The sequence below is a fragment of the Cygnus atratus genome, chromosome 9, assembly GCF_013377495.2.
Source record: "Cygnus atratus isolate AKBS03 ecotype Queensland, Australia chromosome 9, CAtr_DNAZoo_HiC_assembly, whole genome shotgun sequence".
Taxonomy (NCBI): domain Eukaryota; kingdom Metazoa; phylum Chordata; class Aves; order Anseriformes; family Anatidae; genus Cygnus; species Cygnus atratus.
In genome coordinates, this window is record NC_066370.1 from 10,063,759 (window position 1) to 10,076,560 (window position 12,802).

The 12,802-nt window shown below is 40.1% G+C and overlaps 1 protein-coding gene across 2 annotated transcripts in view; it reads left to right on the plus strand.

Annotated features, from left to right (window-relative positions):
* VPS8 (VPS8 subunit of CORVET complex) overlaps positions 1–12,802 on the plus strand; it is a 78,833-nt gene that overhangs the window by 45,911 nt on the left and 20,120 nt on the right. For both annotated transcript variants that reach the window (XM_035544500.2, XM_035544498.1), the window contains exons 34-40: positions 454–500; positions 5,400–5,541; positions 6,272–6,361; positions 6,790–6,832; positions 7,478–7,581; positions 8,996–9,074; positions 10,489–10,571. In XM_035544500.2, coding sequence (XP_035400393.1) covers positions 454–500; positions 5,400–5,541; positions 6,272–6,361; positions 6,790–6,832; positions 7,478–7,581; positions 8,996–9,074; positions 10,489–10,571 — 588 coding nt within the window. The remainder of the gene's footprint in view (positions 1–453; positions 501–5,399; positions 5,542–6,271; positions 6,362–6,789; positions 6,833–7,477; positions 7,582–8,995; positions 9,075–10,488; positions 10,572–12,802) is intronic.

A 12,802-nucleotide genomic window follows, 5' to 3' on the forward strand; every position in this document is an offset into this window, starting at 1 on the left:
AAAGCGTCAAACTTCATTAGTGTTGGCACTTCTTTACAGCAGTGTTGCCATTCTTGTAAGAAATGATTGCCAAGGGCAATGTTTAGTTGTTGCTGTGTCATAAATGGAGGAAAAGTAGCTCAGTAGATGCTCAGCTGCAGGAATTGCTACATTTGAACTGCTGCACCTGCTGGTGATGTTCTGGCCATAGTAAGGTATGATCTCTGAGTTGCTGTTTGTATCACTTGGTAATGCAGTTTTCAGTTGGGAGTGCAGCATGGCTTGCATTCAGAGGTCAGACAGACCAGTTGTTAGCAAGCATTCTCAAAGAAGGTAGTACATAATTACTTACCCAAACCATCTTCAGCAGTCACCAGCCACGAATAATATTTTGTTCAATGGATATAATTCAGGAATCACTTTTTTTATAGCAAATTACTTAAAGTAATAATACTTTCTCCTCCTGTTGTTCAGGACCAGTTCTTACTCTTCCAGTTTCTAAGGAGTCTGCTTGATCCGAGGTACGTAAGAAAATTGGACCATTGGCAAACTACATGGGTTAAAACACATTCCTTTGGAACACTACATCAACGTAGTCTACATCCAAGTTTAGGGCTTAGAAAAGGTGACTTGCTCTTCAGACTGCCCAAAGGTGAGAAGGATAGCACAGAAATAACACTTTTCTGGGGAGCGTCCTTTAGCAGAGCCCACGCCTGGCTTCCTAACTGGGAAGTGGTGTGGGCTTCAGTACGTGCAATGTGACGCCTCCCCAGCGTTGGTGGGAGGGCGGGCATTGTCGTAACAGCTTCTTTGGGAAGGCTGTGAAATGGTTACCCTGCAAATGAACTGTCACTTCTGTTCTCAGGCACCCACTGGTTTGATTACTTGACCAAGCCGCCCAAATTTAGCATAAATAGAGATGTGTTTTGATCTATTGACATTTTTCGTTTCTATCATTTCGGAATTGCTGCTGTATTTCACTGCAAACTTCTCCTTAACTAGTTACTTGCTCCATCTGCTCCTGTTCTTTCAGTATTTCAGCACTGAGTGTTCTCTTTCTGTTGAATCGGTTTCAAATGCTGTAAGGCCTTGATTTTACTTATTTATTTTGTAAGACATATATGCACAGCTCCACTTGCCTTCTAGCAATTACTAGTGCTATTTAAGGAGAAAGTCTGTTTTGTCAATTAGTTGCAGATTATTGTGCTTTATGAGGAGGAGAAATTGGAAAAGGTAATACCATAAATTTAGATCTTAAATTTTGATGTGGTGTCAGTGTTTCAGCTCTTGTTGAAGTTAAGTAAAAACCAGTGCTTTAGAAGGTAGCTTGGAAATAATCAATTTTGGATTTTCCTTAGGTTTTACAATCATCTTTGTATGGAAGGGATTAAATCCCATGCCTAATGTGTTACTTAGAGGTCAAAATAAAAGAAAAATTTTGCCGAGAAAATATTTTGGTTTGGTTTATAAGAGAGAAATTGGATGATTTAGTTTTTCTGTTGTTGCTTTTAAATAGTAGTTAAGCAGAGATGGTACCCAGCTGGATGTTAACTAAGACTTTGTTGTTTGTGCTGTGATATCACTTGCAGCAAGTGAGACCCAGCGAAGGTAGTAATTAACCTGTATTTTAATCTTGTGCGTAGAGTGGCTTCCATAATCTCTGAGTAATAAACATATCTAATTTAGCTCTACCACAGAGCTAAATACAACCATTTTTCCTGTAGTTCTATTCTAATCAAAATCTACATGTATGATATGTTAAATCCAGGTGTAGGAAACAACTTTCTGTATCTGATCCTTCAAAAGATTTCTGCTTTTATCTCCAAGACCTCAAGATTCAGCAAGCTGTGTGAGGCCACATGACCTCTCTTACTGTGCCATGCGCGTTGTAGCAAAGTTTGTGGCCGTTCCTTTTCCATCTGTTTCAAAGTCCTCTAATTCTCTGCACCACGGTATAGTGTTCAGCATCCCGAGTAAGGGAGGTAGACCTTGTACTGACTGTGATGTAGCTGCCAGAATATTCAGTAAGCAAAAAATAAGCAAGAAAGTTATGCATAAAAGAACAAAATACTGCTAAATATTATGACTTCATGTATAGCATCGACTAACCTTGAAGAAGAAAGTCTTATAAGCCCAAAGTTTAACTCATTGTTATTAAACTGTGTTGCCAGGGAGAAGCAGAGATCCTAGATTGCTGAAGGGACTTTTTTATAGCACTCAAGGCTCTGTGGTCTGTTTTCAGTGCTGTGAGGCTGTCTGCTTCGAAGACGTATCAAAATGAACTGAACTGTATCAAAATGAACTGTGCCGAGGGAGGCACAGGAGGATGGAGTAATTTTACTTTGCAAGACCTAATCTGCAGATACACCTCTGCTTTGCACTGTCATCTTTACATTAAATAGTGATTAGGTTCTTCTGAAAACATCTCTCTCTTGTCAATCTAAATGTTTATATGCTTTTTCTGAGCAAAATTAATATTAGAATAAAGATTCTAGAGTAGCAAAGGAGCTTTAATGTCTCAAATACGAATGATTGCTTGATCATATGGGGGACAAGACTCATCATGCTAGTATAACTATACTGAGTTGGTGGAATCGCATTAGGGATTTATTTGGCCCATTTAATTTTGCTGGAGATTTATTTTAAAGGAGCTAGAAGGGGGAAGGTAGGAAACAGGGTTAACAGAAATTGCTTAGGGAAATTAAAACCAGATGTCCTTATGGTTCGTATCTTATAAGCAGCCACAGAAAACAGAGAATGTAGTGTATATTGCTCAGTTCATTAATCACAGCCTTTGCCACCTTTCCACTTTAAACTCTCAAGTTCCCTTCTAAAAAAATCGCAATGAAGCATGTCTGTTTGCAGCGCAAATTCATGTGTTGTACCAACACATATTTAACAACACAGTGTTCTGGGTCTATTAACATATTAACAAATGCCAAAACTTGTAGGGTGTTACAGTCGTTCTGCTCACTGACCATGACTCTGGCAAGGCTCAGCTGTGCAAGGTTTTGTGAGAAATCCGTGATGATCTCTTCCTTCCAGAAAAGACCATGGCAGAGAACAGTTTTGCAGAGGAACTGTTTGGCATGGTTATACTGAAGATGAAGCAGGTTGTGTTGAGCTGAGCAGGACCTGCAAGTCTCAGGACAATTGCTTAGTTTTTAACATTATCAAAATCTTGTATTCTTTCCTTTCTCCCTTTTTGTGGATTTCTTAAGTGAAATAGTTAAGGAAAAGATTGGCTTGCTTGTAAGTCATGAATAGTGGGTGCCAGAGTTATTTCCAAACTAGAAGTTTGTTCTCATACTGAAATGGTATGACATGCCATTTTTCCAATTTTGGTAGACAGAAATCATTTTCGACAAAGTGCTTCCTTTTTTTTTTTTTTTTTTTTTGTCTCTCTCCAGTGTACTAGCAAAAAGGGTAGAACACTTGTTCTCTTGCAGGTATTGACAGGGTTTGTAGGCTCTGTGTTGTGGAAGGAGTGGATGGTGAATGCAGGAGGTTATCTGGTTCTTTTTTTTTTTTTTTTTTTTTAGATTTTAGTATTCTTTGGATTCTTTACTTGATGTCAGAACACAATAGTTTGGATACCAATTTTTGTATAATTGTGTACATATTTTGGACACTGATCCATAGCTGCATTAGGCTTTCATTTCTGGATAAATGCCATTTATTAATCAAGCAGCTGACATTGTGATTACAATAAGCTTCTTCAGGTTTGCTAGGGGCATGGTGTTCTCCTGGTCTTTCTTAGATGATGATAATTCTTGTAGCTCCCAGGAAATGGTAGGGTCGTGTGGTATGTTAGACCTTTTCCACCCTGTGGCTGTGGGGTTTGCACGTCCACATACCTTCCGATTACAAATTTCTATTCAGAAAGGTAACAAAGCTAAATATATACCTTGATCTGTTTTCTTTCCTATCACGAGCTTAAGAACAGGCTTGTTAACAAATATGCTAACAGAGAATAAACTTCTGTTGTTTCACTGTGTAATGCATCAATTCTAGAACTGCCACGTGAAGTTTATTCCACAGTGGTGGTGAGTTGCTGTTCACTTTGAAGGGTTGCAAGTGTTACGTCTGTCTCTCGGAAAGGATCATCTGTATCATTCCAGCTCTTGGAAATCTCTTGTTTCTTGTTGCTCTTTAGAAACAAGATGAGTAGAAAACAGGACACAGGGACAGTCATGGGACTGGTCAGAGTTCTGCTCTCTGTTTCCCCCCATTAGAAATTTACTCAGTAAGCCAAGGGATTGGAAAATGGCCACTGCACGAACCACCACAGTGCCAACAGCTGCTGCTGGAAAGGACTTAGAGAAATTTCTTTTAGAGGAACAGCTTTAATAAAGGAGTTTAATTGTGATCTGAGCTTTGCCTACAGAAGTTATTGAGGCTGGAATCGGCAGGGAAACCCTAGTCTGGCCTTCAGAGCAGCTCAGGCCAGGCAGCATTATCCACAGTCCTAGCCAGAAAAGAACAGTGTCGTGTACTGCTGAGTGCCTGACCATCCTGGCAGTGTCACTTGTGACAGGTTAGAGGAGATCAGGGAGACAGCAAGGGCAGGAAACAGCAGCAATTGGAGATTTTACCTGCTTGTGTTGATTAAACAGGTCCCACGTAGGGAGATGAGGCAGATGTTTTTCGTTCCAGTTTAATATGGTTCTATGGGGCAGCTGATTACTAAACCCTTGAGAGAAGACGCAGCCTTTGGCTTGGTGCTAAGCAATGTGCAGGATCTGGTTTGAACTCTTACAGTTGGAAATGTGCTCTACTGATAACCGTAGTGTGCATGGAATTAGACTCTGTTAGAACAAGAAAAATTCACTAGTTTCGTTCGGTTTGAGAACTACCCCTAAATAAAAACAGGGATGTTTCCCTAAAAGAAGCATGAAGTTATATCTGAATGAATTAGCAGAGGGGATTGTAGTCTAGCAGATGAAACAGTAAAATGTGATAAAGCAGGTCAAAGAACAGTTTCAGAAACAGTAAGCAGAAAGCAATATTTCTTCAAGCATATTCAGAGAGGGTCTATAGGAAAAATAGGTGATCAGCATCTAAAAAAACTACTCAGAGACCATAAGGTTGCATCAAAGAAATTACGTGACTTCTTTGCATGTCTTTGCTATAGAATTGCTGATGAAGAGTCTGTGCTGGGATCTTGTTTCACGGGGGTCTTTGATAGTCTAATTTATACTGAAGCATCAGTAGAATACGTTGTGGAACAAATGAAATGCCTCCTAACAGATATCTAGCACTAGTAACTAGTAGAGACAGCATAATTTTTCTCTTACAGACAGATTTTTTACTTGTGTATAAAGTGTAAGAGACTACACACAACTGAGTTAAAAACTCTTCTTTCCAGTCAAACTTCTGAACTAGAATTTGACTTGTCTCCCGTGTCTTTTATTTTCCAGAGAAGGCATCAACCAAGACTTGATTCATTTGCCACCCTGCATCACAGAGCAGTTCATTGAGCTGCTGTGTCAGTACAGCCCAGATGACGTTTTGGAGACGCTTAAAGTTCTGGAATACTGCAGGCTGGAAGAAACCATCCAGGTAGAAAAGATGCGTAAAGACAGGGGCTAGGGGAAGCATTCGCATCAGCTCCTGCCAAAGTTATGGATTAGTTCTTAGATATTTGGCCCCTTGAGCTGCTAAACTGCTCTCCTGCACCACTGTTAGCTATATTTTAGTATCCTGTTTCTGAATTTAGTCTCAGGGCTAATAAGAAAAGGCTATTGGTACACTGAATCTACCAAGTAACTGCAGAATACAGATTGTCTGCATTAATGCTGATTAACGTGTTGAAAGTATCTGAAATGATGTAGGCTGGGGATTTTGGATAGCAACACTGCCAAAATAGGTATTCCTGCTCCAGTAGGGGGATTGGACTAGATGATCTTTCAAGATCCCTTCCAATCCCTGATATTCTGCAATTCTGTGAAAATTTGACTAATGTTGGGAGAGTGACTGTTTCTTCTCTTTATGAAAATTTTAACTAATCATCTATCCTCGATCTGGATATTTATACGTGTACATATACAGATTTAAAGATTTTAACGCTGATGGTAGCAATAGTGCAACTTCAGAAACAGCGCAGTGTAGCCAGGAGTGGTGGGGGCAGGGGTCTGACTCAGTGCTCAGACTCGTTAATGTGCCTGTGAACACATGGAGACAAAAATCCTCCCTGACCATCCAGTTGTCACTGTTTTGTGGAGTAAACAAATGCTGGCAGATTTCTTGAGATAGATGTTCACTTTTTTTTTTTTTTTTTTTTTGGACTTAGATAACCCAGAAACATCAGCTCCATGAAGCTTCCTCATATTTACTGGAGAAGAAGGGAGATATCCACGGTGCCTTTCTGGTCATGCTTGAGGTACTGTATGCCAAAATCCTGAATGTGGCATTTTTGCCATGCTCTTGGTCAGCATGGTGTCCTGTGTTAAGGTTTGGGACAGTCATTGTTTCTCAATTTGTTTCCCACTACGATGTATGGAAGCATTTACCTTCTGTCAGAAAACAATATGTTGAGTTGTCTGCAGACTCAGCAGTTCAGTGTATTTTTCTGGCTTGTTCTGAAGGCTGTCTTTAAACATCTACTAGATAATAGATACTGAAATTTGTTTTTGTGGATCAAAAATAATGTTCCAGTTTCTGTTTTCCTTTCCATATTTAGAAAAATGTATACTATACTAGTTATATTGGGAAATAAAATAAGGGCGAGCCTTAATAACCATGCCTTTTTAAAAACACTTCCATCAAGATTCTGCAAGTTTACTGTTCTGAGTTCTCTCTTTCTTTCAGCGATTGCAGAGCAAGTTGCTGATGCTTACACAAGATGATGAAAGTAAGAGTTACCAAATTAAATTCCACTTTCTTTTAAAAAGAGATAAACATAAAAATGTAAAATTCATGTTTGACAACTGGCATGATGAGATCCTTTTTCAGGTTTCTAGGTATTGCAGTGACATTTTTTAAACTGACATTCACATAGCTGTGGTAGTTATACTGGTAACACTTGCTTATTCTTTCACTCTAATCTCTATCAAATCTTGTAAACAAACTGTGATTGATTTTGTGTGTGGTCAGCTGTCTTGTTAACTCTTTTGATTGCGACTTTTAAGCAGACTTTTCAGAGAATTAACAATGTTCTGTCTACAGAAAATGAGTATATATGCACAGGTACACTCTTCACTGGCCCCAGGATTCAAGGATGCGCCTAATCAAATGCAGTGCCTGTATTTGTTATTTAATTGTACACTAAACTACAGCTAAAATCTTCCTTATTTGATTACATGAAAAGTCTTATATGCCCTATTTATTACCGCATTCTGAAAGCGTGCCAATAATCAGGACCTGTCTTCATAATGCAGTAGCTCACTGTAGGGAACAGCTTTTAGATGAACAGCATGATTTTATTTTGCAGAATGATTGGGAGTTAATGTATCTAGTCATTTCTATAATTGCAGTTTATTTTTCCCAAAAAATTTAGGTTCAGAACAACTCCCCTTGCTAGAAAACATTGAAGATACCTTAATGAAAACCATTGCTCTTTGCCAGAGGAATTCACACAACTTAAACCAACAACAGCAAGAGGTAAGAGAGTAAAAGCCGTATCACTAAAGTCAACAAAGGCCTCTGCATCTCCAGAAGCTCTCTTCACGTGCTTTTTCCTTTCACCACCTATTCCATACTGATATGTGTCAAGCAGCCATTGTTTTGCTCTGCCTTGTGTTCTTGTTGTGCTGCTTCAGGTTTTAAACCCGTGAGAGAAATCCTCACATGTGAAGCACAAAATAAAGTGTATATTAGCAGTGGAGAAGGAGACGAGATAGTATCCTTTCCCCATTTTTAGCTTTAGTTGAAATTTTGGCTTGAATGTTAACTAGGCACTAAAGAAAGCGAAGGATCATTACTTTTGTAACCTTGCATCAAGCCATTGGCATACTTAGGTTTGTGTCATCTTTATGCTGGCAGAAAGCTGATGCTACTTGCACTGTGGCTGCAGAATATTGCTGTTCTGAATACTTGAAAAATCCTGAATTTAACGTTAGCCTGGTCTTGAAGGGGTGGAGACAATACAGTTTGCCTGAGCTCTTGCAAAGAGAACTGGGTATGCCTTGTATTGAGGTTGTGTTTTCATTTTGCTGATGTCAGTGGCATAGAACCTATTTTTAGTCCTAATAGCATGCATAACTTAGGTAACTGAATTCAAAACTGAGAATGTTGTTCCTGTGTCTGAAGATCTGACATGTCTGGAAGTCAAGAATTCTGTCACTTTTTCTTAGTGCTGTCCAGTGTAGGAGGTGACCTGCTTAGTTTCTTTTGTCAAATGATTTCATTGTGCAACAGAAAGCTGCTGTGTTTTTGTTGAAGAGGTGACTACAAGTGCAGAGAGGGCTTATGGCCTGCCTAATTGGAGTTAGTGTTTTCTCTCACACTGGGTTCTGTTCCACCCAGTGGAATTGCTTTGTTGATGCCCAAGAAAGATCAGACTCTAGTCACTGGATGAAGGGCCAGCTTCCCACGTACGATATCACGTGAATTCTCACAACTGGGGAATTTATATGTCTCTTTCCATTTGCGGACCTGTGACTGTGCTATCTGTTACGTAAGCAGTCTCTACGTCAGAGACTTTGCATCTTGCATGTAGTTGTAGTTGGGGACTGTGAATGAAGTAGATTTCTTATGTTGTCAAAGTATTAGGAAATAAACAGTGAGAAAGAAGAAGGAACAACAGGAGCCAAAGGTCTTTTCTGTGCTCAGATCCAATCAAACAGTATCTTGCTCTAAGATACGAGCAATCTAGACTGAAAGCAGATCCACAAGTACTTTCTGATTACTTTAATATATTTCAGTTCTATTCCACTGCAGTGAAAACATAAGAATGTATTTTTGTTTTTCAGAATGTGCAAGTGAGCCTTCAGAAGTGGACTTTGATACTGGTCACACCTCATTTTTAGTTTTGCTATGTTCTTACTGTTTTTTTCCTTGCATTCAATTATTTTAGGCACTCTGGTTTCCCCTACTGGAGGCTATGATGTCCCCACAGAAACTGTCTGGTTCTTCACAGTATCGGTATGCTGAATGTAAGTATTTTGATTCTTTTGTGACCCCAAACATTAATCAAAGCCTGTGTGCTGTCTTTTGTCCTCTACTGATTGAATAGAAGAAAATCAGTTTCATTACTCAATTCCTAAATTCCATGCTCTCGCAGTAGATCTGAATTGCAGTGGCTGTAGAACTGAGCTCGGCTTGGAGCTCAGTTGGGTAGACTGCAGCTGTCAGGTAGTTTTTGTTTTTAGCTTTGAGTGGAAGAGGAACCCTACCATAGCTTCTTCTGATCAGCTGGTTCCATTGAGATAGTCTCTATGGAGGAAAAAAATAAAAAATGTGCACAGTGTGTATGAAGGCTTTCTAGGCTGTAATTAAGTTTGTAAACTTTGGAAACTTCTGACATAACACTGTCATCTTCCCTACCTAGCCTTTTTGTTACGGTATCTCTTCATCTGTCTATTGTATTTAAAACTAGTAGAAAATACAGTAAATTTTCTACTCCAGTTCCACCCCCCTGAATCAGTTGGGGGTGTCATTAGCACATCTAAAGTAGTACTCTTGAAAGGGACTTAGAAACTAGGATTTTGGGACAGAATAATGCCTTTGCTTGATTACAGCACTGTACTTCGCAGTGATTGTAATCATGCATGGTTAAGGATCACAACATGTTACAAGAAAATATGATGGTTATCATCCTGTCTGGTCTCCCTCTATTTCTTCCCTTCCAGTGACTATTAGCTATATCTGGATTCATGGGGATAGATTGATAAGCCAAAAATAAAAATCACCCCTCTTCCCTCAACTCATCTTTTCCTCTAAATTTAGAATGCCCTCTTGATTATCCATTTCGAGAGCTGATGCCTGCAGAATAGAGATTATCTGAAGTGATATCAGAAATGGTGAGAATGTAATACACTTGGATCCCACAGAACTGGTTTTGTGTTCATTCTTAATGTGCGTATCTCCCAAACTGTTCTAGCTATCTAATTATCCCCGCAAAGAAGCTGAATTGCTGGTGTCTGCATGTATCCGTTATTGGCTCTTACTTTAGGGAATTGGGGATCGAGGGAGGGGCAAAAGACATTTCATGCAAAGGTTAATGCTAGGAAATCCTGGAGTCATTGGGATTATAACATGAACTAGGGATGCAGGTTGACTTCTGTTAGCAGTAAGAAAAGTGAATGACAGTGTTACAAAGAAAGTCTCAAGGTGTGAAAATTTACTGTAGGTAGGAAGTAGGAGGGGAGGAGAGGCATTGTGATAACATTTTTTTTATGTATACTTTCTGATGCAAAAAGCTGCATGTGCTTAGTAGAAAACGTGCACAAAAGTGGTGAAAATGGTTTTCATACTAGAAAACACGAACTGAAATAAAACTCTTAATCTGAAAGATGCCCCTCCTTGAATCCTAATGAATGTTGGTGGTTTTTATGCTTGATATTTCAGCCTTGAAGAGTTTGACAATGCAAGTGCTGAACAACATGGCTGCATTTATCGCTCTTCCCTCAATCCTCCAGAGAATTCTGCAGGTGAGTTTCTGAAAAGAAGAAAAGAGTGCACAAACTTTTACCAAGCTATGCTATTCAGTTATTGGGAGCAGCTGAACACATTCCTGATGTAACAATTTTTAGGTCATTAAATGTCAGATTGGCTGATTGCCTGGTTCAGAGTATTTCTGTAAAAGTTCAGCTGGCAAGAAGTAAGTTGGAAAACTTGATAGAATGACCTGGAGAACTTGGCAGTCTGAGGAGACATGGGAACACACACATCTTTGTGAAACCAGGTAGTTTCTGCAAACCAAATAAAATGGTATCTCAGAAGCTGGAATTACTTTGAAGGGAAACTAGCAACTATGGAGTCACAGAGTGGTTAAGGTTGGAAGGGATTCTGGAGATCGTCTATTCGAACCTCCCTGCTCAAGCAGGGTCACCTGCAGCACATTGCACAGGATCACGTCCGGGCAGGTTTAGAATATCTCTGGAGAAGGAGATTCCACAACCTCTCTGGGCAACCTTGTTCCTGCGCTCTGTCCTCCTCACAGAAAAGTCCCATCGTATTCAGATGGAACTTCCTGTGTTTCAGTATGTACCCGTTGCCTCTTATTCTGTTACTGGACACCACTGAAAATAGGCTGGCCCCATCCTCTTGACACCCTCCCTTAAGATCTTTGTGTACGTTGATACGATTCCCTCTCAGCCTTCTCTTCTCCAGTGTAAAGAGGCCCAGCTCTTTCAGCCTTTCTTCATAAGAGAGATGCTCCAGTCCCCTGATCATCTTTCTAGCTCTCCACTAGACTCTCTGCGGTAGTTCCATGTCCCTCCTGTACTGGGGAGCCCAGAACTGGGCACAGTACTCCAGGTGAGGCCTCACCAGGGCTGAGGAGAGGGACAGGATCACCTCCCTCGACCTGCTGGCAACACTCTTCTAATGCACCCCAGGATACCCCTGGTCTTCTTGGCCACAGGGACACACTGCTGGCTCACGCTTAACTTGTTGTCCACCAGGACTCCTAGGTCCTTCTTTGCAGAGCTGCTTTCCAGCAGGTCCGGGCACTGCTACAGAGGTAAAGCCACTGTGAAGTTCTTAAAACTTGGAACTAAATATGTTGACAGTCATTTAGATGAAGTGCTAGAGCGGACAGTTATGGGAACATTAAAATTTGTAGGCTTTGGAGAGAGATGTCAAGACTGGGCCATTTTGGTTGATGTTACGGTGTACAATTTGAGATTTTTTTTTAAGCAGCAAACGTTTTACAAAAGAGCTGATATCAAATATGTGTCTTGGGTTGAATGATTACAAGCAGATTTGATTTGTTAAATTGTAAAATAGACAAAAGACGAGGTAGGGATTTAATAGCAAACCTTGAGAAATGCAGAAGATGAATTAGGGAAATTGTCTGAATTGTGTGGTGGAACATTTGAAAGGTTGAGAAGGTGCTGAATTACTCTTCACTTTCTGGTCCAGATGGGAGGAAAAGTGGAAAAAGGGGACAGGCTTCATGGGGTGAATGCATACCTGTAGCAGCCTATTAGTTTGATTTTAATATTATGCACAATCTCAGGTTTTGGAAAAAGTCATAATTAAAGACATTGAAAGATATAAATGAGTGGATAGAAAGGGTGATCAAATAAAATAGTTTTATCAGGGTAGAAAGTGTCAAGCAAACTTAATGGCTCTTCAGTAACATTTCATTCCATTTTAACAGCAGCGTTAGTTATGGTTTCCTGTTGAGCTTTGCTTGATCTTTAATGTAGGCAGGAAGTGGTACAAAAGCTGTGAATGAGTAAGTGGGGAGGTTGGCAGGGGGCTTTCCTGGTTTGTTTTGGGTATTGCCAGAAGGCGGGCAGGGGAAAACCAGTGACCACTGTGAAGACGGCACATCTGGGAGGTATTGCAGTGCGGAGGAGGGTCCTGATCCGCCTTGGGAAGACTTGGAAACTCTTGTTTCCAGGTCTTCAAATATTTCATGCCCTTTTTTGTTCTCAGAGTCTCTCTTCTTAAGCAGAAATAAAACTGTCTGCTAGAGGCTGGAATTCATGTCCTGGGGGCAACAGAAGAGTGAAATGTACTTCAGTTGTACAGTGGAATGGTTGGTGTGATGGCACTATTGCCTAAGGTGCATCATGAGAAGTACTGCTACTATGGACAGAAATGTCCAAGGCCTTATTTAGCGTAGCATGTGCAAATCTGTTGACTGGTTTTGGAGGTAGGGGGAAGATTGCTCCTGTTCATTCCATTTCCCTGGTCAGCCTTACAAATT